Here is a 27440-nt window from a genome sequence, read left to right as displayed (position 1 = left end):
TAAGGTGGGGGTAAATACTGTAACCAGGGGTGGAAAAACATTGTATTCCTCATCGTAGCCTGAAAGAAAAAATATATATCCTATATATATATATATGTATCCCGGGATTCTACTGTACATACTGTATACATATATATATTTTAAGAAGGCATTAATCCGTTCTGGGGTTGGAATCATAAGGTGAAATCACCGTTTGGCAGGTGCTAAGCAAAATTTTATAGAGTACATATTAAAAATTAGTAACAAAATACAGTACAATATATAATACACATGTATATAATCAAATAATATTATAAATAACACCATAAGGTGGGGCAAATACTGTAACCAGGGTCCGGAAAAACATTGTATTCCACACCGTAACCTGAAAAAAAGCATATCCCAGGGCCACTGTATCTCGGGGGTTCTACTGTAAAAATAAAGTCTATCCTACTGTTGTGTTATTGAGGTTGCATGTAGAACTCTTTAGTTTTCTCTTATTTTTGGGCCACTCAAAGTTAGATATGGAAATTTAAAAATTAAACGGCTATGAGCCATGGCTGTTTAATTTTGTGCATGTGCAAGCGTAACAGCAGCAGTAATAAAGACTTTCAGCTGTCGTTGCTATCACAGATGCACAACTAATTTAACAAAAGTTCTGCATCTTTTTGTATATTGATCCAGTTTTATGCAAAAATCTTAAATTCACAAAAAAAAAAAGAAAAGGCTTAGAGATGCCAAATATGAATTAAAAAAGTGTTGCCAAGTAATATATTTTCCATTTCAAGATGCTTTTACTTGCTGGTGCTTTTGCAACTTCATATATATATATTGTTTTAACAAAAACCAAGACTTCAAAGAATGGGTTGATAGCAACAAATAGTGTATTTCATTGTTAGTTACAATTGTTTCAAGACTATTTGGACAAATTCAAACATTATGTCGTTTGAAAATCTTCACACATACATACATATATATATATATATATATATATATATATATATATATATACACAAAAGGAACTTATAGAGAAGCATTGACACATTGTAAAATATTATCTGGAAATAGAAAGGTAGAAGGGGGCAAAAGTAGCAGAAAAAAATTTTAAAGAAACAAAAAAAAGACATTTCAAATTACTCAGGAATATATAATTGTTTTTAATTTAACCAATTGAAGTTTCATTTTTTTGTTTATTCTTTCTATTAAATAAGTTTTTATGAGGAATTCATTTTTATGTTTATACGGAACCAAATCTCAACATTGAAATATTTGATGGCTATTTTTTTTTTTTTTGTTGTTCACAAAATTGTGAAATTTTTCAATAATAAAAACTACAACTAAATTAATTGCTGTCTGGAGCATGGGTTATTTTTTGCCAGTTTTTTTCACACTTTTAATTTTCTAATCGGTTTGTTATTTATGGGTATTGAGCATCCTACCGGGTGCCAGACATTCATCCACTATTTCAATCACTCCAACCAATATATCTTTTTAAAATTCTAACCGTTCCTTTGAGTGAAAGTGTGTGTATTTCTCTTGCACTTCAAGAGGTAGTTTTTGAAATTCTTTTTCTTGAGTCCGGTTGCTTCTATAATTACTGGAATGATAGAGATCTTCCTAAGATTCCAATTTCTTTTCATATCATACATAAAACGGCATTTCGTTATAAAAGGTTTTTGTCTGTGTATGTATGTTCAGCTAAATCCTTAAAGTAGCAATACACATGAAAAAATTGAAATAGCTTGACATATTTCAATATTGGTATGCATAGAAAGAGCTTGATGAGCTAAGAAAGAATCTTTTTAAATTTTTAAAATCTGATTAAAATTAAGGAAGTTATGGCTATTTTTGTGCCTCACACGTTTGGATATTTTTCCCTCTTTAAGACCATATGCGTTTCGTCACATTTTTTACACTACTTTTTCAGTAAAAATGTCATATCTTTGTTAAAACACAAGACTAAGAAATGAAATTTACCATATAAGTGTATTTTTGTACAACGAATCAGAATATGCAACTGAAAATCTCCCAAAGTTTATGGTTTCCAAATAATCTGCAGTAAATGTGCATAAATATGCAGCAATTCCTTAAAAATGCCATGTATCCATAAACAGAAAAGAAGTTGGAGAACTCAAAGTTGAATTGTAATGTGCTTTATGTACAAAAAACTTAAATCTAAACATAAGACCATTTAAAAATGAATATATTGCAATATTTGTTTGGTATTATTGTAGATTAACACCTTCTGTTTAACCCCACTCAACTCCTTCTGACCACCCCTCCAAAATGTGATTCTACCTTTTTAGGAAATTATGTATAAAATGCCATGAAAAACTTTAATGAAAGATAAACAAATTATTTTAGAATTGAATGTAAAATAATTTCCTATTACAGGTCATTCTAGCATTTTAGGGCAGTTAACTGTTTTTTTTTTCTATGGGAAAATATGCATGCTTTTTTTTTTTTTTTTAAGATGATTATGTGTAGTTTTAAGAGGGTTTCTATGCAATGAGAATATGGGGAGGGTTGCCATTCGGACTTTGAATTAATTGTAGGGCTAAGGAAAATTATGTGTGAACATACTGAAAACTTGACAGAGACAAAGCTAACAAAAACAATATTAGAGGGGGGAGCGGTTAGTTTCACAAAAATTTAATGTAAAATAATTCATCATTTCCTGGCCGTTCTAGCATTTTAGGACAGTTAACCAATTTATTTTTATGTGTATTTTTCTTTAAGGAAGGATCTATTTTTTGTTTGTTTGTTTTAGATGCTTGTATGTGGCTTACAGAGGTATTTTGTTGGGGGGGGGCCACTCGAACTTAGTGTTATTGTTAGGGTTAAAGAGTGTTTTAGGAGGAGACTTGCCACACATAATTTGTATTAGAGGTGAAGTTAAGAGCTTTTTTTCAAAAAGAGCGTTCAAAAATTTGTTGATTTCTATTTTCGAGGTTGAAGGTGTTAATTCCATAGGCCGTTTATACTACGCTGGAGCAGGTTGTAAAAATATCTTTCGCTTAATAAGTAGAAAAAAAATAACGAAATAAAAAGCTTCCTAATTGTAGTTTGATGTGTTTTCTAACTGCTTTTAAAATTTCAAGAATATTGATATAGATTTTGAGGGTTTGTATTACTATACACATAGATTCAAAAAAGTTGTCAAAAAAACAAATATATAACAAATAAATGTTATCAAAAGCAAGTTACTTTTCTACCTAACTGGATAATTTTTTAGTGTTTTTATTTAATGTAACATGTTTATTCAGCTTGAAAACAGTGTTTACCGATGTTTTGGAAAATTTAAAATGGCGCCCGACTCTCTTGAAACGGTAAGTTTGGGGAAAAGAGTTAAAAATAAAAAAGTAGACAAAATACTGCTAGAAACTCGCTCAATATATGTTACCGTGACATAGGCTGACATATATTCGGTGAGTTTTTAACAGTATTTTGTATAGTTTTTTTTTATTTTTAACTCCTTTTCTCAAACTTACCGTGTCAAAGAGAGTCGGGCCGGGCGCCATTTTTAATTTTCTACGGTAAACACTGTATTTTTTTCGAGCTGAATAAACATGTTACATTGAATAAAAACACAAAAAATATATCCAGTTTGGTAGAAAAGTAACTTATCTTGCCTTTGATAACATTTATTTGTTATATATTTGTTTTTTGACAACTTTTTCGAATCTATGTATAAACGAGATTTTGATACTTATTTTGATTTTGAAAAAAAAAACATTTGTGGCTGTTCGCAGTAAAACATTGTTTTAATTCGTTGTTCAAAACTAATTTAAAGAATAAAAGTGCATGCAAGCTATATATCTACAAAAGTTTATTTTGTTTTTTTAACCATGTTTTTAAATTTGACGAGATTTGTGAGAAATTGCAACAGATTTATAATGCCGAATTGGTTAGGATTGTTGTTATTATATATTCTGAAAACCGAATAGTTCTAAACTAATGTTATTCTGATAACAAAATAGCTCTAATTAAACATAAGAACATTTATATTCATATTTTCATGTTTTTCTTAATTCGTTCTTGAATAAAAATTAAAGAACGCGTGTTTGTTTACAACTGTGCTATCGCTGATTCTACAGGCTGGAGCTGCTGCTGCTGCTTAAACTTCATTGACCAAATTCGATAATTAGAAACAATTTTTTTTTTTCGGGTAGGTCCTTTTAAATTATCAATTACCGCGGTCCTACTCAACATAAAACAATACTTTTAATTGATAAAGATAGTAAAAAGATTGATTTACTTACTACTGGGTGTCCGAAGAATTTTTTTTTCAAAATGTTCAATACTCGTCATATTAAAGTCTTATTTTTAACACGACAAAAAAAGAAATGGTCAAAAATATTTCGGACACTTGACAGTATTAAGATTAACACCTCTTCTAATTGGTTCCCAAATTTCATGACGAAATTCTTCATACAATCACGGTACGGACCTTTAGAAAACAGGGGGGGTCATTACAAAACCTTACCGAAAACGCCATTTTATGACGTTCACATTTTTATCACTTTATTTGCTTAAAACTCTTAAAATATATAATGTACATTCATATTTATTAATTCATTTGAAAGTATATTCATTTCCGAACAAAACAGTAGTAATTTGAAGACTTGAAGTGCTTTGGTTTAAAAAATATGGCTATTTTAGTAGAACTACCTTGAAATCTGTGATTATCCAAAGCGTTTTTTCGTCCGTGTGTATTACTACTTAAAGCTACAAAACAGACACTAACATTTTCTTGATTGGCATTGCCTTGGATGAATATCTAAAATTTAAAATAAATTATTCATACTATGAATCCAAACTAGTGTTCTGTTTTTTAATTACTAAAGGGAAGTAACTCTGATTCTTTTTCAAGAAGTTATTTCCCTTGTGCAGACTCATTTTTTTGGAATAATTTATAAAAGTGTGTGTGCGTGTCCAGAGAGAAGAATGGGCTTGGTAGAGAAGAAAGATTGTGTGGTGAGAAGGAAGGAGGGAAACTGGAGAGAAAAAAGTAGTAGGAATATGTTAAAATTTGGACCTGGGCAACAGTAAGTAGCCCTACTAATATTTATATTCTACTTAGTTATATTTTTTTGGAAAAAGGAATTCCATCAGAGTGCTCTATTATAAGGAAAAAATTCTGAAAATAAGAGCGTGTTATTTTTATTTACAGAAAGTTTAGATAAGTCATTGGTACCGATGACTTATCTCTAAACTTTTTGTAAATAAAATTATATATATGAGATGTGATGATATAATTATTTGAAATATATATAGGTTAATCATTTACTTGAAACATATTCAGTTTATATCAATTGTAATGGATTAAAAGCCTTTTTCATAAATATTTTTTTTTACAATGAAAAAATATTTTTATATAAATTTTGAAAAAAAATCCAAGCTCAATGAATGCTTTTTTTTTATTTGGTTCCAGAGCATATATAGTGTAATATAATAATTTTCCAAGTTTCAAATATCAAGTTTTCTCAATTGGTCATTTATTACTTTTCAAGCGCTAGCCATTGCAATATTGTTTTATATTGCGATTAACAAATCTGTAAAATTATGTTTTTGCTGCATATTTAGTCACATGCTCATCAGATGTTTATATTAATAAACTTAGAAAGTTATATATACATACAACTCGATATGTGTGTGATGTTTGTGTGTTCAATCCATCGAATGTTTTGCTAACTCAAAATCACAAGGAAGAAAAACTCTTTAATCTAGGTAAATTGTACATGGAATTTTCTGACGGAATCGGATGTTTTTGAGAAAGCTAACATTTTGGAAGATTAATAAAATACCAAATTGTGAAATGAAAATTGTTTCTCTTTTTGTAAAGAAAGCTACAGCTTGATTACTTGCTGCCTGGGCAGCAGGTAGCTTTTTTTGCTAGTAAACATTAAAGCTGTCATTAAATGTGCTGCTAATTCTCTGGTCATTTCTGTACATTGTTTAGATGATATGAATATTTTCCTTTTTTTTTTTAATCAGGTTTCTCCGACCAGAAACAGCACAGGGAATTTTTGTGAACTTCAAAAGACTTTTAGAATTTAATCAAGGACGCTTACCATTTGCTGGTGCCCAAATTGGTAACTCATTCCGAAACGAGATCTCGCCTCGATCCGGTCTTATACGAGTCAGGTAAACTTCTTTTTTTTTTTTTTCTATTCATGTTCTAAACCAGGTGTTCTCAATTATTTTTAAAAAATTTATCGGAGTAAACTTACTTTTGGCAGAGACATGAGTAGTTTGCTTTTTAGAGGAATTCTATTTATTTTTTAAGCCAGATAAAAGGGAATTCTGCTGAAATTACTGGAACCTTTCATGGATAGAAGTTCTTCGCTTTTTATTTGAAATTTCCCTTTTTTTTCTTTTTTTTTCTTTTTTTTTTTAAAGAAAAATTTGATTTTTCCCTCTCATGACATTTCTCTCAGAAAACTGAAAGTGTTAATTTTGCCATGAAGCCTTCAAACGATTCATGTAGGAGATGTAGGTTAATTAGTTAATTAATAACCTTTGTTGGAAATAAATTTAAAAAAAAAACATACTTTGGTTGTTTCAAATAAAATTCATATTGGAAGTCATATCAACAGTTGACAAAAAGATAAATCAATTAAAATGTAACATATTTTTAGTTTTACACACACAGATGGAGAAAAGAGACACGTCTGCTTTTATTTACATGATCAGACACAGAGATGCTACGCATGATCACTACTTTATATAGTAAAAGGGAAGCAACTCCAAGTTACCTAAACCCTTACATCACTGAAAAATAAGCAGAAAGCTAGAGCCATCAGAAAAGAGACGACAACTAAAACTTTCACAGCGCTGTTTTACAGTTTGTCACTATGCAGAGAGAGATATTGTTCCTTTTTCATCTCATAATTTAGGATGCAATATTTTTTATTAAATCAAAACTTTAAAAAAAGAAAGTTGCGACGAATTCTTTTAATGTAACAAAGTTGATAACAATAATACGAAATGTAGTCTTCACGCGACTATTAAGAGAATCGTTTCAGTTTTCATATAATTTACAATGCTAAAACCAACAAACAAACTATTTGCATTAGATAAAAGTATTTAAAAATAAAACAGCAGAAACTTTTTTAGTTAAAAAGTAAATGTTATGGTAAGGTTTTTAAAAAATAGTCTTTAACCTTAAAAAATACAAAGGATGAAACTTTTTAAAATGTGGCAATTTTTTTTTTTACTGTGAAAATGAGACAATAGTTGTAGAGGAATTGTAAACAAAGTTGGTAACAATGTAGTTTTTACGCAACTATTAACATTTAATAATAAAAAATGTAGTTTTTACGCAACTATTAACATTTAATAATAAAAAATGTAGTTTTTACGCAACTATTAACATTTAATAATAAAAAATGTAGTTTTTACGCAACTATTAACATTAATAATAAAAAATGTAGTTTTTACGCAACTATTAACATTAATAATAAAAAATGTAGTTTTTACGCAACTATTAACATTTAATAAAAAATGTAGTTTTTATGCAACTATTAACATTAATAATAAAAAATATAGTTTTAGCGCAACTATTAACATTTAATAATAAAAAATGTAGTTTTTACGCAACTATTAACATTTAATAATAAAAAATATAGTTTTTACGCAACTATTAACATTTAATAATAAAAAAATATAGTTTTTACGCAACTATTAACATTTGATAATAAAAAATGTACTTTTTACGCAACTATTAACATTAATAATAAAAAATATAGTTTTTACGCAACTATTAACATTAATAATAAAAAATATAGTTTTTACGCAACTATTAACATTAATAATAAAAAAATATAGTTTTTACGCAACTATTAACATTAATAATAAAAAATATAGTTTTTATGCAACTATTAACATTTAATAATAAAAAATGTAGTTTTTACGCAACTATTAACATTTAATAATAAAAAATGTAGTTTTTACGCAACTATTAACATTAATAATAAAAAATGTAGTTTTTACGCAACTATTAACATTAATAATAAAAAATATAGTTTTTATGCAACTATTAACATTTAATAATAAAAAATGTAGTTTTTACGCAACTATTAACATTAATAATAAAAAATATAGTTTTTATGCAACTATTAACATTAATAATAAAAAATAGTTTTTACGCAACTATTAACATTAATAATAAAAAAATATAGTTTTTACGCAACTATTAACATTTAATAATAAAAAAATATAGTTTTTACGCAACTATTAACATTTAATAATAAAAAAATATAGTTTTTACGCAACTATTAACATTAATAATAAAAAAATATAGTTTTTACGCAACTATTAACATTAATAATAAAAAAATATAGTTTTTACGCAACTATTAACATTAATAATAAAAAATGTAGTTTTTACGCAACTATTAACATTTAATAATAAAAAAATATAGTTTTTACGCAACTATTAACATTAATAATAAAAAATGTAGTTTTTACGCAACTATTAACATTAATAATAAAAAATATAGTTTTTACGCAACTATTAACATTAATAATAAAAAATATAGTTTTTACGCAACTATTAACATTTACTAATAAAAAATATAGTTTTTACGCAACTATTAACATTAATAATAAAAAATGTAGTTTTTACGCAACTATTAACATTAATAATAAAAAATATAGTTTTTACGCAACTATTAACATTAATAATAAAAAATATAGTTTTTACGCAACTATTAACATTAATAATAAAAAATATAGTTTTTATGCAACTATTAACATTAATAATAAAAAATATAGTTTTTACGCAACTATTAACATTAATAATAAAAAATATAGTTTTTACGCAACTATTAACATTTACTAATAAAAAATATAGTTTTTACGCAACTATTAACATTAATAATGAAAAATATAGTTTTTATGCAACTATTAACATTAATAATAAAAAATATAGTTTTTACGCAACTATTAACATTAATAATAAAAAATATTGTTTTTACGCAACTATTAACATTTAATAATAAAAAAATATAGTTTTTACGCAACTATTAACATTTAATAATAAAAAAATATAGTTTTTACGCAACTATTAACATTTGATAATAAAAAATGTAGTTTTTACGCAACTATTAAGAGAAAACCAACAATATTTGTATTCGATGAAAACATTTAAAAAAGGAGGGAAGGTTTTGACAGATTATACCACTCACCCTTATCAACAGGGGTTGGTCACTTATAACTGGAAACCTGAGCACGCTCACACCATTTGATGTAGAACTTCTGAACTTGCCATGATAACCCACCATGGGAAGGTTCTGCCCCATGAGGGTCACTTATAATGTGGAATCCTAATTAGTGTCCATACGTTTGTGTCAATAATGATTCCCACTACTGCCCCCTCATGTTCGTTTGTTAGGGTTGCTTTGGATTTGATACCCCAAAAGTTTGAAGCTATCTCTTTACACTTGCACCCCATTTTCATAACCTTTCATAAATTAGTCCATATTTTGAAAACTTTTTTTAACCCAGTCAACAACAGGTACATCTGCTAGTATATATATTAGTGGTCTTGCAAGACCACAGAGGAAACAACCAAGCAAAAAAAAAAAACAAACCCTAAGCAAAATTCACCCCCAATACAGCAAAACTAAAGCTGGCTTGCCAGGACACTATATATAATCAAATGTAGGCAAATTTGGGCATATTTTATTTGTTTGAAAATATTGCTTCTTTTTATATATATACCACCTTTTTTGGCAATTTATAAGTTCCAAATCTCAGCGACTCTTGATTAGAATTTAACAAATGAAAACTTGTTGGAAAGGTAATGACCTGAATTGTGTAGTGGGCTATGTGATATTTGCCCTTAAGGTCGCACATTAAGGAGATCATCCATCATACACAGCCTGTTTTTGGCATTTTTTACAGCCATAAAATGTTTCAATCATAGTCATTTGTTTTCTTAGTTTTGGATATCAATTACAAAATATCTGATATTTCTCCAAAACTTGCTGTTATGGTTTTGAATGATCTGAAATAACGGCAAGAGGAAACTTGATTTCAAATATTTCTCATATATTATATCTCCCCTCTTTGGTTTTCATGCATAAAGTAAATTTCATACTGGAGATATTCATAATCTTACTCTATTTCTAAAAGAGGGGAGATATAATATATGAGAAATATTTGGAATCAAGTCTCCCCTTGCTGTTATTTCAGATCATTTGAAACCATAGCAGCAAGTTTTAGTCTCCCCTCCATCAAGACCAGAGGTTTTGAGAATATATATATATATATATATATATATATATATATATATATATATATATATAAAATCAAAATTTATTTTTATTTTAATGCTATAATTTTTCTTTCTTTATTTATTTATTTTTTTTAAGTGTATGTTGAAAGAAATATATTTAAAAAAAAAAAAAAAATCCAAACAAAAACTTATATCTGGGTAAAAGAATAAATTAGGATGTTTTCTTTTTTCTAGAGAGTTCACAATGGCAGAAATAGAGCATTTCTGTGACCCAACTGATAAAAATCACCCCAAATTTGCTAACCTTGCTGACCTGGATATCAACCTTTATTCTGCCTGTAACCAGATGGATGGGAAAGCACCAGAGATTTGGAAACTCGGAGAAGCTGTAAAAGAGGTCAGTTTCTTCATTATTGCATTATCTTCGGTTTCAGGAATGCTGCTTGCCCTGACACTAAAAGATCTAAAACGATGCAGTGAATTCCCTATCTATGCATCCCAATGATATTGTTCAATTTTGCTATACATACATTGTATGCAGTTTTCGGTTATAGTCAGCTAACATACTTCATAACTTCTGGCATAGCTGCTACTGGAAGCAGTGACAAGGCAAATCTTTTATTTTTCTTTGGTATTTCTATTGTGAAGGACATTATTGAAAAATATACAATAAAAATAACACAATTTGTCTTTACTTGCCCTTTTAATAATGAAATTTAAAAAAGTTTTTATTTTATTTGAAATTTTATAAGAAATATATTTATGAAATTATAAAAAATATATTTTTAAATTTTTAAAATAAGTTTTTTATTTGAATATATACAACAATATATGTTTATAAAAGTATGAAAATAAAATTAAAATCGATATAACAAAATTTCAAACATAAAAAAACATAACCAATATATAATATTCCTCAAATAGTTTTAAAAGATTTTTTTTTAAGTGTTTTCAATAATTCTTTTAAAAAATCTAATTTCAATAATTCTTAATTAAAATAAAAACTATTATAAAAAAAAATTTTTTTTTTTTTTTTTTTTTTTGAAAATTAAAAAAATAAAAATGATCAGTAAAAAGTAAGAGTACATGCAGGGGGGGGGGGATATAAGTGGGAAAGAAAAAAAGCAAAGAAACTGATTTACTTTGTCACCGCTTCCGTTAGCAGACACACTGGGAGTTAGGAAGTACGTTAGTTGACTATAACCCAGTTTTCTCTTAAAAAAAAAAAAATGAATGTTGTTTTTCAAAATGGACACATTTCTAATCTTTAGTCAATAATCTTGGTCATCATAAATTTATGCTCTCTCTTCTCTTTCTGTGATCTTCATCATAATTTGTCAATTTTTATTGAAGTGTTTCTAATTTATTATATGATAGACAGTTGTTTGTTTGTTTGTGTGTGTGTTTAAAAATCAAAAACTATAAAACAAACACCAACAAAGTTGGTATTTTTTTGATTGGTGTTGCCCTGGATGAATAATATCTAAAACAAAAAAGCAAAAAAACCTTATTCCTTCTTTCGGAATCAACTGGGTCAGGTTTTGTTAGGGAGGGTGGGGTCAGTTTAAATTGAGGAAATGGGCTTGTCGGAAGGGTGGAGAAGGAAAGGGATACAGAAAGTAGAGAATGAGAGACGGATTCAGAGAAGTAAAGTGATAGAAGTTTTAACATATAGATGATGCACACATTTTTGAACCTATATATTTTATGGAAAATTGAGTAAAATCGTATTTTTCTTAGATGTCATAAAATAGGCAGTAGGAGGCTACACACAGGGGACATAACTCCGAAAGGAATATTTTAAATTACTTGTGTCATGGCTGTAATATTTGTTGTCTATAGTGATATTTTTTTTATTTATTAAAAACAGAATAGCAGTTGTTCTACTAGGTGAATTTTCATAATTTTTGGATATGACAGTATGTAATATTGTTTTTGATTAAAACAATTATTATAAAAATCGATTTGTTGACAATATCCGAACAAGCACCGAAATCCCCAGCCGTAGTTCTTCCTTATAAACTTGATTAGTTATTGTCTTAAACGTTCATATCTTCAGTCAAGCTATATTGCTTTGCATAAACAGACCAGCTTAATTTGACATGTTGAATTTTTTTCTTTTTTTTTCCTCCAGAAAATGATTGCCAATGAAACTCTGGGTTACTTTATGGGTCGTATTTCCCAGTTTATGACCAAGTGTGGTGTGGATCCCAAACGTCTACGATTCCGGCAGCATCTCTCCAACGAAATGGCACATTATGCAAAAGATTGTTGGGATGCAGAATGCAAAACATCTTATGTAAGTCTATAAAAAATGTAATTTCTTTCTTTTTTTCAATGAAAGTTTTTATGCTTGAATTCAGCACTAAAATATTATTGCTTTAGATTTTCAATATTTTCATTTTTTTTTTTTTTGTATTTGACTTATTTGTCTTTGCATTGAAAATGTAACACTTGGTTAGACGACCTTATATAGAACTAAGAACTCTTTTCTTTTTTTTTTTTTTTTTCAAGAAGTTGTTTCCCCTATGCCGACTCATTTCTTGAGTAATCTATAAAAATGTGTCTAGAGAGTGTAATTGGCTGGACGGAGAAACTAACCAAGTCCTCAAAGTTGATACATTCTTTTTAAGCATTGCTTTGAACTTTTTTTTTATTTGGTGCTTGTACAGAATTTCCTCGATATTAGGAAACAAGAATAACAAAAAATCTGTATGATGTATGGAAAAAAAAATATATTCCACAAATCACGTAAATTGATAAAGTATTTCCAATTTTTCATTATTGTAGTGAAATTCAAAAATTGAAAAATGGAATTTCAAGTGAAACTAATGGTATTTACTGGATTATCTATCATGTTGCAGTGATGAAAATATCTCAAATTTACAAAAAACGAAAAGGCAGAAAATTATTAAAGAAAATAGTTTTCGAAGAAATGAGCAATTTTAGCTTAATAACTGAAGTGCAGGGGAGATAATTCATTTTTGATAATTGTTAAAAACTTAATCCAATTCAAACTTCCTTTGTATTTACATAACACATGACAAAACATTTTTTTGTTGAATCATGAAAGTAGGTGTTTTATGTAACATTCTAGAAATATTTAATTGTGACAATTAGATAATATCGTTTATTGTTGAAATTGACAAAAACAGTAGAATACTTATTTTTTTTAAATGGAGAGTAGACAATGCATTGAGGATGCTTTATCAGCAGCTCCTGTAACTCTTGCTTCTCCTAATTTGTCCCTCAGTCCTCATTTAAAATGAGTGATTTTTCTGACAAAGGGAGAAGAAAAAGCTGTTTTCTAGGTCAGCAGTATTTTTGTGTGAACAGTCGCCTGAGATGTTGGAAACTTTCTGTTTCCGCATCTATCCTTATAGCTATGTTACTTATAAGGGTGCTGGAGGTAAATTTTTTAACTGGGATGATGTTATTTGCCTGATAGTCAGGGACCCAAACCTTGGATTAACCGTTAAGTAGGCTGTCCTATCAGCAGGTGCAAAGTACTGGGGCTGCTGTGTTGCCATTTGATGAATGGATTCTAGACCATGCAGTAGCTTCTGGTGGGGCTTCTCAATGCCATACCAATCATGTGAACCAAGATTAAATTTTTTGTTTAAAGTTGTTACTGAGGTAATTCATGATTGTAGAGTTTATTTGTTCATGATTTGCAATATTTGAGCTTACTTTGATAAAGCTGGATAGTACACGAAAGTTCTTTTACCGAATTGGTTTGCGTGTGTAAAACACATATGGTGCGCATTGTCACTGGGGAAAAAAGAAGAGAGAGACAAGAAGAAAAGGGGAAGTTAGTGTCAGCACCTATCTGCCAGAGGCGAGGTCAAAAAGGCGATAATTGCCTATTTTTCCCTTTTTGTGTTCGTTTTGTGCAAAACTATTTGTTAGACTAGTTTTTAAACTGGTATATCTCTACATTCTACACTTTGATTTTGACCTGAGCCCAAAAATCATTGAAGAAAGTATACACGGTATATGCCGTTCTAATTTTTATGTCTGTGTTCCTTTCTTTTTCAGGGTTGGGTTGAATGTGTTGGATGTGCGGACCGATCCTGCTATGATCTTACTCAGCATACCAAAGCCACTGGAGTGAAACTTATTGCCGAAAAAAAACTTGCAGAACCTATATCCTTTTCTTTTTTTTTTGTTTTTTTTCAGTGTTTATTTACTTGCACAGTTTGTATGTACTACTTGAATTCATTGAAACAAAACTAATTGATAAAAAAAGAAGACAAAACTTTATCTCTTTCTTAATTCTGTTTTAATAAAAAAAAATAATTGAATAGTAATCTAATTTATAAAACTCGCTACGTCTGTCTGTTTGTCCCCATATTTTCAAACTCTATCTCTTCCGAAACTAAAAGTTGCAAAGCAGCGCTAGAAGCCTCAAATATTTGGATTTTTTTCTGGACTGTTCTTTTATGAGTCTCTAGCCAGTTAAAATAGTTTTTAAGGGGTAAAAAAAGGGTCAAAATTGAAAAAATCGTTATGTTTTGTACATTCATCTTAATTTATTTTTAATCGACTTATATGCGTATCACATTGGTACAGTGGTAACATCACCAGCTTTGAATGCTACAGCTTTGCTTTTGGTTTCAATTCTAGCTGATGGCACCCAAATACTGTTTTTTTTTTACTTTTGAAATCAAGACTGTAATAATATATATGAAATCTGAACAAATTAAAATATCATATTTAAGCGTAATTGTATTTTTCGGTCGCTTAAACTGAGGATTGAACCTTCAACAAATTGCAAATTACTTAGAACCTCTATCGAGTCATAGCTGATGGAACAAGAGCATACTACCCCTGTGAAGTAAATAAAGGGTTTTGCTAGAAATTCCATCCAAATTCCCGAGTTTGACAGAAACATTCCTGTTCGACAAAAAACACCTGAAGAAGGTCGGAGGTTACTTTGACTAAAACGTTGTGAAAATCACACTCAAAATGAGAACAGTAGTCCGATTAATCCAAATAAGACAAACGAAAAAAAATATTGAATTTCAAATGGTACCTACGTAATTGTCAGGTCTCAAATAGTAACAGATCCAAAAATGATGGAAAAACGATAAGGTAGAAAAATAATTATTAATGAAAAAAGAAATTTGTGAAAGGAAACAAAATCACTAAAAAAAGAGATGAGTTGACAGGGGAGATAATTAAGTTCTGTTACTTACGTCGCATGATGAATGTAATTCAAAATGTCGGACAAAATTTATTCTCTCATAAACTTTATCAAAAACAATTTTCCATTTCCTCGCACGTCTTTCATAGACTTATTTGAAAACGTTTGTTTTCTCTCAGTTCGACACAACGTGACGTCATTACTTTACTTTTCTCTCCCGTTCTGCTTTATCTACGCCCTTTCACCTGTTGCTTTCTGTTTTTACCTGACATGTCACCTATATTTGATTCACCCCTGGGAATGATTCTGTTTTTCAAATTTGGGTCATCTTGACCTGCACTCAATGTGCCCATGTCAAAGTTTATATTAGCTGATATACTCACTTTAAATTAGTGTTGGGACGATTAATTGAAATCGGGAAAATCAGAACTTTTTAGGGTATCAAAATCGGAAAAAAAAATGTGCCGGTTTTCTGATGCCAAAAACGATTCCTTTAATTATCATTTTTAAGTTGCGTTTGTTTTAAACAAAACTTCCACTGCTGATTGTAAAAATAAATATTTATTGATTTTTAACTTTCAGTAAGGCTAAAATCTACAAATCATCCCCCCCCCCCAACCTTCCACAAGTGTGTTTTTACGTCTGAGAAATATATGTGCACATTGAACATGCGTTTTTACGGTAATCATGGAAAAAAATAACGACTTTATAATTAATTTTATAGGAATCGGAATCTGTAATTGTATCGGAATCGAGAATTTGGTACGGAATCAGTAATTATGCCAGAATCGGGAAAAATATTGGAATTGCCCCATGACTACTCTAATTCCGCTTGTATGCCATTTTGGTTCTTTGAATACTGTTTTTTTTTCTCTAAAAAAATGCAGCTGCATACGATTTAAAAAAAAAAAAAAACTTTCTAAATCCATGATCGTCTTTGACTCTTTGCACCACACTTACCATTATTTTTTTATTTTTTTCATGGTGCACCATTTGAGAACAACTCAGTTGGTCGGCTATCGAATATTCTTGATTTTAATATTTGTTGTACCTCTTGTGTCCTGTAAATGATGACTTTCTTTAACCATGCGTACAAAACAATTGATGTGGTCGAGTGCCAACCCCAGAAAGGAGTCATCGGGAAAGCATTTAGACAGGATGCCAAAAGTGTTGTGGAATATCTTTCTGCCTTGTCCAACGAAGAAATGATCAATCTGGACTCCAGTCTGAAAGAAAACGGGTTTGTAACCAAAGATTACTTTATCATCATCATATTTGGTTTAACGTCTGTTTTTTATGTTGACTTTTGTTGGACAGCTTTTTGGAAATTGATTTCCAAAGTAATCAATATCTTTCGCTCAGATCCAACCTTATCACTTCCTACCTATCTTTTCCCTTGTAACTGACCCTACTACCTCAACTGTTCTACATATACTAACCCAAAACACTTTCATCCTTTCCTTCATCATCATATTCGTTTTTGGCATGTGTTGGATAGTTTATAGAATTTGACTTCCAGATTAAATTATCTGTGCTTGTTAAGGTAGTTGACAGATCAATTTTTTTTATGTATCGTTTTAAGCAATAACAATATCACATATATACTTGTCATGTTGAAAATAGTAATATATCCAAAAATTACGAAAATTCATCAAGCAGAACAACTGCTATTGTGTTTTTTGTAAAAATAAGTCTATCACTATATATTGCATGTAATCTAAAATTTACGTTCTGAGTTATGCCCCCTGTGTATTCACTCTTCACTGTCTACTTTATAACATCTAAGAAAAATACAATTTTACCCAATTTTCCGTAAAAATAACATTTAATTATAATTTTGTACTTAATGAATTTTCATAATTTTTGGATATATTACTATTTTCGACATGACAAGTATGTAATATTTTTTTTGCTTAAAATGACATATTTTTTAAAAAAATCACTCTGTCAACTCTATCTTGATAAGTACCAAAATATCTTTGGCCAGGTCTTCATCGTTTTCTCTCAAGTCTGTTTATTTTTTCTCAGTCTCTTCCTGCCAACTTACCTGTACTACACCTAATAACCCAAGCATGCTTATCAATTCTTTCAATGTGACCAAACTAAGAAAGTCTCCTATACTGACTGAGATCAAAATGACAACAGAGACAGACATTATGTCATCATATTTGGGTTGATGTTCGTTTTACATGCAGACATGTGTTGGACAGCTTTTTAGAAATCTACTTCCAAACTAACCTATCTCTTGCCGCTTTCTCTCAAATCTAACCTTATGACTTCCTTCCATGTTTTCCTTGGTTTCTCCCTGCTACCTCACCCATTCTACATCCACGAATGCAAACACTTGTTCATTCCGTCATTGAATTCGATCTAATGTCTATTTTGCATGCTGGCATGTGTTGGATGGCTTTCAAATTTTAATATTGGAAATTTATTTTAAACGGTGTACAGTATATTATGTATTAAGTTGCACTCTTGGTAAGTGGTCCCTCTTCTGAGGCAAAGGTTAAAATTCTGCGGGGGTCTCATTTTTCATTTTGTAGTATTCTTTGTTTATGTCCATCCCCATGAACAAAATCATTTGTTTAATAAAATTATCTATACAAACAATAGTATCAACACAAAAACAAAAAAAACAGCTGATAATGTATTCTAGACATCTTTTAGAAATTGGCTTCCAAACTAACCTATCTCTGGCCAGGTTTTTTTTTTCTCTTAAATCCATCCTTACTACTTCCATGTTTTCTTTGGCATTCCCCTTCCAACTAAGCTTGTCATCTCAACTGTTCTACACCTACTAACCCAAGCAATCTTATTCATTTGTTCAATGTGACCAAACCAACAAAATCTCCTGCTTTGCATACATTTCTCTTTCTGTATTGAGGTCAATGTCATTACAGAGGCGTACATCATTATTAGTTTAACGTTCCTTTTACATGCTGGCATGTGGTGGATGGTTTTTAGAAATGGATTTGCAAACTAACTTATCTCTCTAGCTAAGATTGAATTTATCCCCCTCTTTTTTTTTTTTTTTTTTTTTCAAAATCAAGCCCTATCATTTGCTTCCAAGTTTTCCTTGGTCTTCCCCCTCCCAACTGACCCTGTTACCTTAATTGTTTTACATACAAAAAAAATAAGTACACAAACTTGTCTAGATGAAACACTATCAATAATTTCCCTCACTTTTTATCCGTGCCTAAACCTAAATGTAGATTTCATGAATAAAACTTCTTTCTTAGAACTGCACACCTGTGGAACTCTCTTCTGTTTGCCTGCTTTCCAGCTGACTATAATACGGTCATCTTCAAGTCCAATGTAAACAAGTTCTTGATAAGCCATTCCCCTTAAGTAATCCAATTTACCAAATTTCCACTACTAACAATTACGTCATTGTCCCGTTGACCACTGTACACTTATTAACCCTTATCCTCAAGTGGCTTCTGGGCCTTGATAAGTGGCAATTCCTTTGTAAGAAAAAAACAAAAACAAAAAAACCATTGGTTAAATAAAGGGTTGTTCAAAAGTAAAAAGAACTGCATAACAAACACCCACGAAGTTTGTATTTTCTGGACCAGTGTTGCCCTGGATAAATAATATTTAAAATTTTGAAAAAGATTATTGATTGGGGAGGGGGTTAACTGGACCAGATTTTGTCAGAGGATGGAAGCGTCAGAGGTGGGTTTTTTTTTTTTTTTTTTTTTCAGTCTATTATATAAATGGCGAATGTCTGTTAGTGTGTGTGTGTGTTTGTATGTCAAGCTAAAATGATGCATAATATCAAAAATTTAGAAAAAAAAAAAAATTTCATTCTGTGAGAGCCAACTGCGCTAATTTTTGTTAGGCTGAGGCCTGTTTTATCCTGGGTTTTTAATGTTATGCAATAATTTTAAAAGAAAATAATGTATTTGTGCATTGATTTGGAAAATTGCCAAGTCATTATATTATCTGGTAATTGATACAGAGTAATTCAAGAGTGCTCAATTTCCTAGGTATTGCCGGGGAGAAAAATTCCTTTGTTTAATTTTTTATTGTTTTATACTAGACAAAGCACATCATGTTGCCTGCAAGGCAAAAATAGAAAAATACAATATCATATACGGTAGGGAGTATAAGCTAGTCAATCCAAAGTGCTCAATATCCTGAATAGAGCAGATAGGTTTAAAAGCTGTGTCACCCGGGAAAAACAATGTGACCTTGCTTTGTTATATTGTTTTATCTAAGAAAATCTACTCAACGTTGCTGGGGATAAAAGAAAATGATAGTCATCTAAAAGTGCTCAATATGCAGGTATGTTCAAACACAACTTCATTTCTTTTATTTGTATTATATGGTTCTGGGCAATGCAGGGTAAACTTGCTAGTCTATAATGTAAAGGAAAGATGAATGAATTACATTATTTTTAATACATTTATGGGTTGGGTAGCGGGGGAAAGAGAAATGTGGAAGAATAAGGAAGGGAAGAGGAAGATGGATTTAGAAATAAGTTTTCACTATTTAACTTCTTCTATTTTACTTAGCTGTGTTAGTTCGTATATGAAAGGTACAAATGTTTTCGTCGTAAAATGACCTAACAAGGGTTGACCATCTGTGCAACCCTACAACAACCTAACAAACCTCTTTACCATTTGTATTTTGAAATATAATTTTTATTTGTTTTATTTGCAGTGAAGTGACCATTTCTGTGAAAGAGAAAGAACTCACATTAACACCAGACATGATCAACGTCAAAAGTTACCAGAAAACTGTTCATGGTTGGTTAAAGTTTTATTCTTATTTCGCCTTGATTAACAATTTTCAAACGTCTGGGATTTCAACTTTTTTTTTTTTAAATTTTAGTTTATTCTCAAAAAAAAAAAAATAAATAAATAGAAAACAAAATGTTTTATAATCACCAGAATTTGTGTAAAATGATTAAACTACTATTATGCAATGTAATATCACTTTCATATTATTATTCATCAGACTATTGTTCTCATCTTGAGTGATTTTCACATTTCGGTTGATGTAACCTCCAACCTTCTTCAGGTGTATGTTGTTAGACTCTGGCATGTTTCCGTCAAACTCTGGAATTTGGATGGAATTACAAGCAGAACCCTTTATTTACTTTACAGGGGTAGCATGCTCTTGTTCTGTCAGCCATGACTGGATAGAGGTCCTAAGTAATTCACAATTGTATTTTTTCGGTCGCCCACACTGAGGATTGAACCTTCAGAAGACTATCACTTTTACAATTGATTTTTCCAAGTGCTCTAACCACTGCGCAACGGGTCCTTACAGAACAAGAGCATGCTACCTCCGTGAAGTAAATAAAGGGTTCCGTTCGAAATTCTGTCCAAATTCCCGAGTTCGACAAGATACACCTGAAGAAGCTCGCAGGTTACATCGATCGAAACGTGAAAATCACATTCAAGATGAGAACAGTAGTCCGATGAATAACCAATCCTCATCTCAAAATTCAGAAACGTAATATCACTTTATTTCAATGGTTTGAGAGTATCAAATTAAACATGCTATGTTGATTTTTTGCAAACAAATTTTTGCATCACCTGTTGTGATATCCAAGTAATTCTAAAAAAAAAAAAAAAAGTAGGCTAATTTAGTTAAAACAAATGTAATTGTTTATCTGATAGCTAAAATAGATAAATATATTATATTTTTTATTATTATTGAAATTTAAGCTTTTTCTTTAACGCATTAGCAAATAAATATGTCTACATTTTAAATAATGTTCCAAGCCAGGATAAAGACTTGTAGAAAGGCATTGAAGCAAAATACATAATATATTAAGTCAGGGAAGCAGAAAAGGGAATTTGTTCATGTGATTTTTGGAATGTGATATTTTTGTTTCATGATGAGTATGTACATTATAAAAATTGTTCTGTATTTTTGTTAAATTAGGTTGAATTCTAAATAATGATCAAAACTGATACTTAAGTTTTTATTAGTCTCAATTGGTCTGGATTTTTTTGATGGCTGAGAGAAAATGTTGATGCCAGTAATTTTGTTAGTGTTATTATGGTGCCATATAAGGAGTTCTTTCTAAAATTGTGACTTGCAATACATTTTTGTCACTTTGCATTTATTTGATTTTATCTATTTGATTGAGTGAAATGCAAGATCTTTTTTTTTTTTTTTTTATTTAGTATCGATATATGATTTGTAAATATTACTCTTTGGTGTCTATTTCCAGTTGAGGAGATCGTACCATCGGTGATTGAACCTTCATTTGGAATTGGACGTATTATGTATTCCATATTTGAGCATAATTTCCGTATGAGAGAAGGAGACGAACAGAGAACGGTAAGTATATTAATATTCGGATGTAATCAGGCACCACTAATAGCCATGGCTAATGATACGTTACCTGAAAGTACTTTGTTCAAACTCCTTGGCTTAACATTCACAGGGAACATGAATTAGAACATCGAGGGCATTGCTAAGGCTGCTGCAAAGAAAGTGGGCTCTCTCTACTATGCTAGAAAGTTACTTACACCCGAGAGTATCTTGTATGTCTACAAGATCACCATTCACCCACATTTGGGCTGATGCATCTGCTACTAGTTTCTCATTCTTAGACAAGGTTCTAAAACAGAGTCGCCAACCAAATAGGCTTCAACGTCTGTCTTAATGATAGGTGCTCCAACAAACTACCAGCCCTTGTACCCCCTTTATGTAAATACCCCTGACAAACCGGACAAGCAGTAAAATCCCACCCCTACACAGATCCTCAGATGTCAGAAAGCCTTCTACTCTAATAGTTTCTTCTCTAGGTTGGTGGGTTGGTTGTTTTTGTTTTACAGCATATCAACCCTTTTCAGGTTATTTAATGCCGAATCCGGTGATTTTGAAGAAAATTTTTTTTAATAGAATATATTTCTTTTTTGCAAGTCAGTTTCTATTTAACCCATAGTTGGGACCCTAACAGGTACTACCACTCCGGGTCAGAATGGACCTGGGAGCAATGGCAATTAATGGGTGGCTCCATACTCCCCAGAGCCCGCAAGCTGGGTCCTCACCATCGGATATAGTTTAAGGTTATATCCAGGACCCCCATTGAGGGACTTTTACCCTCTGCAGGGGAGCAGTCGGCATATTCTAATGCCCCACCGACAGGGCCATTTCTTCTCTAGGATTGCTATGCTTTGGAATTCCCTTCCTGATTCCTGCTTCTCTGACTGTACTGATATGCAGAAGTTCAAGTATAATGTAAACAGACATCTTGCTGTTCAACTCCCTATATAGTATCCCTGCAAATTATGTCCCTACATCAAAGTGGCACTGTGCCTTATTCGGAGTGAATATGTAATGAAAAAAAATATATAAAAAAATAACCAATCCTCATATGAAGAATTCATAAATGTAAAATAGATAAATCTTTTTGGACCACCCTGTAATAGATATGTATGTACAACTTTTTATTCAAAAATATAATTTTGAGAAAATATTCTGACTAAACTCTTGCGGATTTGAACTGTTATGGATTAGACTTTTTTTCTGCTTTTAATTGTTAAACGTTGGTTACTTTGCAGTATTTCAGTCTCTCTACTTTGATTGCGCCTTGCAAAAAAGTCCTTCCTCTCAGCAATATTTATCCCTCCTTCTCTTGAGTCTATTTTTAACACTTCCTCCCGTGATTTCGTTGATCTTTTTCCTGCCAACTAGCCCTGTTACTTCAACTGGTTTACATTTAACTCAAACGCTTTCATCCATTCTTTCATCATCATATTTGGTTTAAGTTGTTTTATCTCTGACCTAATAGTAGTATCATACGGGTTAGATCTCTATTCTGCTATTTTTTTAGCTAGTCTGAGAAATTGCCTTTAGATAGATGGTCTGTCGTATAGCCTCCTTCCAGTCGGGTTACTGGAAAGTGTAGAATAAGGTTTATTTGTCTCCATCTGTGTTTGTTTACTGCAGTGTCTTGTGCTGATCTGGTTTACAACTACTCACTGCTTCTTCTATTTGTAGCAAAACCTGGGAAGCGCAAACTCGAGTCTTCAATGATGTCCTCTCCTTTGGGAGTATTGTTTCTCTATTCCTCCTTCCATGTCTCAACTGGGTGGAAATTTTTGATTTTTCTGTTGTAGAAGAGCTTTTGGAACTTGAGTCTGGTAGTATCTGGAGCATCTTTTAAAAATTTGTAAGATTCGTAAGTCCATGGTGTCCTCATTGACGTTTTGAATCCATTTTTAAGTTGGCTTTTCCCTCTTTATGTAGTGTGGTGCGATTGAGCTTGCTACAGGTAGCCATTGTGTTGGGGTTGACTCCAGACATTCTGAGATAATACACATGGTTTCGCAGACGAGGGATCACCACTTTGTCGTAGTGTGCAGGCTTTAAAACTAAAGTGTGATCAGATGAAATTGAGAGGCTTTCTGAATTCCCTCCTGATCAATTCTTCTACTGGCATGATCCTTATTTATCCTGCTTTCTCACAAATCAATTTCTCTCTCTCTCTCTCCCCCTATTTTCTTTGGTTTTCCCCTGTGAACTGAATAATAATTATTCAGTGTTGGTTACTTTGCAGTACTTGAGCCTGCCCGCCGTGATTGCGCCTTACAAATGTTCAGTCCTTCCTCTCAGCAATAATCCAGATTTCCAGCCATTTGTCAAAGGATTGTGTAAGTAAATTTTCTTCCGATACATATAAAGCAACATTGTGTGCATATGCGTAATGCAGTATCACAGTTTATTTGGTTGATAGCGAATTATGTACCTATAAATATATATGCATAACACCAACTTGTATATATGTTTAAGGAAAAGTTTAAGTTAAAAAAAAAAAAAAAAACTAAAGCAACTCCAGGAGATCAATTAATACGAAGTTTATTTTTAATAGATTGGATCTTATGAATCTCTCAGGATATTATTTACATATTGAATATTATAATTTGATAGATTATAAAATTTATGGCACAATTATCATTTTAAATATCATAATCAAACTGTGAAAATCAACACTTAATAAGGTTTATTTATATGTGTGCACATATCGCAAAAACGTTTTAAATTTACGATCGCATGTATTTGTACATAAGGGAGCTTCAAACAACAATAGGAGAGAATGTTCCATTAATGTAGAGTTAGACAAATCTTCTTTAATAAAGAAGAAGAGGAGTGTATATAATAACAACAGTCTATATAATAGACAGTCTGTATACATTTAAGAGTTAGAGAAACATTTAATGACGGTAACAGCTGGAATGAACTCGCATACTTGTTTCTTCAAAAGACGACACAACACAAAGTTATACTTGATATCACATTTATTCACACACCGTGTCAACATTTCAGCTGGTGCTACCAGATCAGGCTGTCTACTGACTTCCTGAGATGAAACGCACCTACATAGATGTCTTTGTTTTTTATTCCCTTTTGCAAAACTTAGTCATGTTCTGCGAAAACAAAAGCAACATTCTCCTCCCCCTCCCCTCCCTCGTTTTCTTTTTCCTTCACCTCCTCACCTTTTTTTTTTTTTTTTTTTTTTTTTTTTTTTGCCTAGTTGGTAGGGCGATAGAACATACCAACTGCCCCCCTGCAGAGGGTAAAAATCCTTCAATGGGACCACCAGTTGACCGTTGGTGGCAACCCGTAATGCATTAAGAACGGGATCCTGGTGGTTGAGTGGAACATGCCTAGGAAATAATAACATGATACTACAACACACCACTTTGGCCCTTACTAGGCTAGACGGGAGGTTGGATAGGCCCGATCCAATCAATCGGTTGGTCATGACAAGCACTAATTCAGACAATCCAAACAAAAACACACTAACACTCAACATAAACAATAAACTGAGTTAATAAGCGATGGCTGAAGGGTCAATCAAGCTGGGAAAAAGGTAACCATCAGGAATAATAAAAATACAGGGAAATCCCATACTTGGGTGGGCATAACCATATATTGTGAATGCTTGGAAACCTCCCCATGTTTGAGTATACCAGCTATGTAGCCCTGGAGAACCGAGGCGAATGGGATTTACCCCCTCATAGTTCTTCCCCATAAGGGGCTCCGAGGAGGGTGGGGAGCATGGCTGATGAATTTTTCAAAAATTATTATGAATACCAAAAAATCCAAGAGACCACACACAGAAATTGACTCTGACAGCGACAATGAAGATACACACTTTCCAAGATTCATCGTGCTAGAAGCAACGTCTAATATACCGTTAACTAAAATGTCACCCTTCACTATCCAAAAGGTAATATCAAGCAAAATAACACCCAAAAATGTCAAAAAATTAAGGAATGGTACCATATTGGTAGAAGTACAAAATAAAAAACAGGCCAAAACTCTACTTCAACTACAAAAATTGCATGAAACAAACATCAAAGCTTATCCACACCAAACACTAAACTACTCCAAAGGAGTCATAAAAAACCAGGAAATCTCCGTCTGCACAACAGAAGAAATCAAAACAGAACTAAAAAACCAAGGGGTCACAGATGTAAAAAGAATCACATTTAAAAAAAAAAGGAGAGGTAATATGTACAAACACTTATATACTAACATTCAATTATCCTCAAATACCAGAGACCATCAATATAGGTTATGAAAGAATGAAAATAGAACAATACATTCCAAAACCTTTACAATGCTACAACTGCCAAAAGTTTGGACATAATAAAGACCAATGTCTAAGATTCTTCACATGTGGAAACTGCAGTGAAAAAAACCCAGACCACGATGAAGAAGACTGTCCAAATAAAACCAAATGCACAAACTGTCAAGAAGAGCACCACTCTCACTCAAAACAGTGCAAAATATATAAGCAAGAGAAGGAAATAATAACAATCAAATATCAAAAAAACATAACCTTCCAAGAAGCCCGCAAAGAAGTCACAAATCGCACCAAAAACTCATATGCCACAATAACCCAACAAGCAAACAAAATGTACAACTACAATGAACTAAACCTTGCTCCAGAAATTGCAAACCTAGCAAAAGAACTAAAGAACATACTTGAAGAATTAAAATCCTTTTTATCAGAACTGAAAATAAATTTTAATAGCCAAATAAAAGTCAGAAACGAACAACCCAGTATAAAAGAAAACGAAACAAAGGAAATCAGAAAAACTTCCATCAATATTGAGGAATCAATCTCTAAAGAAATGAAACCTCCTCAATTATCAAAACGTGAAAGATCCAAGTCACTAACAAGGACAAAAACAGATGTTAAAAATAAACACACAACAACAGGAAAAATGGAAATAGAACAGAACAACAAAAAAACTACCCCCAAAAAACAAAATGACAAACAAAAAACAGAATTAGTATTAATTGAAAATGAAAATAAATTTGAACTAGTTGAAACTGATAGCCAAGAAAGACAGTCAAGACAAAGTAAATCTAAAAGTCCCAGACCAAAACCCAAAAAAAGCCTCTCACCAGAAACAAGAAACAGACCATCCACTTCCAAAGCGATGGAAATTGATGTAGGATAAAAACCACTACAGAAAATCAAATACATAAAATCTAAACTATGGCCAACAAAATAATCCAATGGAATTGCAGAGGTATAAAAGCCAATCGGAATGAATTACTTCTACTGATATCCGATCTATGTCCCACAATAATATGCCTACAAGAAACCTTTTTAAAACCATCTGAAAATATCAATCTTCAAAGTTTTACTGAATACAACTATACAACAAATAACCCAAATAGAGCTTCAGGAGGAACATCCATTCTCATTAACAAAAACACGGCACAAAGCCAAATAAATCTACAAACTAACTTACAGGCAATTGCTGTCACAGCCACCCTACATAGAACGGTCACAATTTTCTCCATTTATCTGCCTCCAAACGACCCCATAGATGAAACCGAAATAGAAAAACTCATCAACCAACTCCCTCGCCCCTTCTTATTATTAGGCGATTTTAATAGTCATAATGTTAGTTGGGGATGCTCAAACACAGACAGAAAAGGAATCATTATAGAAAATATTATCAACAACAACAATCTATGCATATATAACAACAAAAAACCAACGTTTATTCACTCCGCTACAAATTCGTCCTCAGCAATTGACCTCTCTATAAGTGATTCTAGTATCTTTATAGATTACAAT

General features: G+C 31.3%; 1 protein-coding gene across 2 annotated transcripts in view; it reads left to right on the top strand.

Moving 5' to 3' along the window:
• LOC145263858 (glycine--tRNA ligase-like) overlaps positions 1 to 27440 on the top strand; it is a 78278-nt gene that overhangs the window by 43033 nt on the left and 7805 nt on the right. The window contains exons 8-15 of one of the 2 annotated variants that reach the window (XM_080120933.1): positions 5977 to 6126; positions 10456 to 10618; positions 12356 to 12520; positions 14260 to 14368; positions 16463 to 16607; positions 20033 to 20118; positions 21558 to 21667; positions 23895 to 23988. In XM_080120933.1, coding sequence (XP_079977059.1) covers positions 5977 to 6126; positions 10456 to 10618; positions 12356 to 12520; positions 14260 to 14368; positions 16463 to 16607; positions 20033 to 20118; positions 21558 to 21667; positions 23895 to 23988 — 1022 coding nt within the window. Of the gene's footprint in view, positions 1 to 5976; positions 6127 to 10455; positions 10619 to 12355; positions 12521 to 14259; positions 14373 to 16462; positions 16608 to 20032; positions 20119 to 21557; positions 21668 to 23894; positions 23989 to 27440 lie in introns of both variants that reach the window. The other variant, XM_080120934.1, reaches the window with a different exon arrangement.

Source organism: Euprymna scolopes, chromosome 39, assembly GCF_053919585.1.
Source record: "Euprymna scolopes isolate OS-2025 chromosome 39, ASM5391958v1, whole genome shotgun sequence".
In the NCBI taxonomy this organism is placed as follows: Eukaryota; Metazoa; Mollusca; class Cephalopoda; order Sepiida; family Sepiolidae; genus Euprymna; species Euprymna scolopes.
Note: the sequence above shows the minus strand (reverse complement) of the source record. Positions and strands in the feature narration are given on the sequence as shown.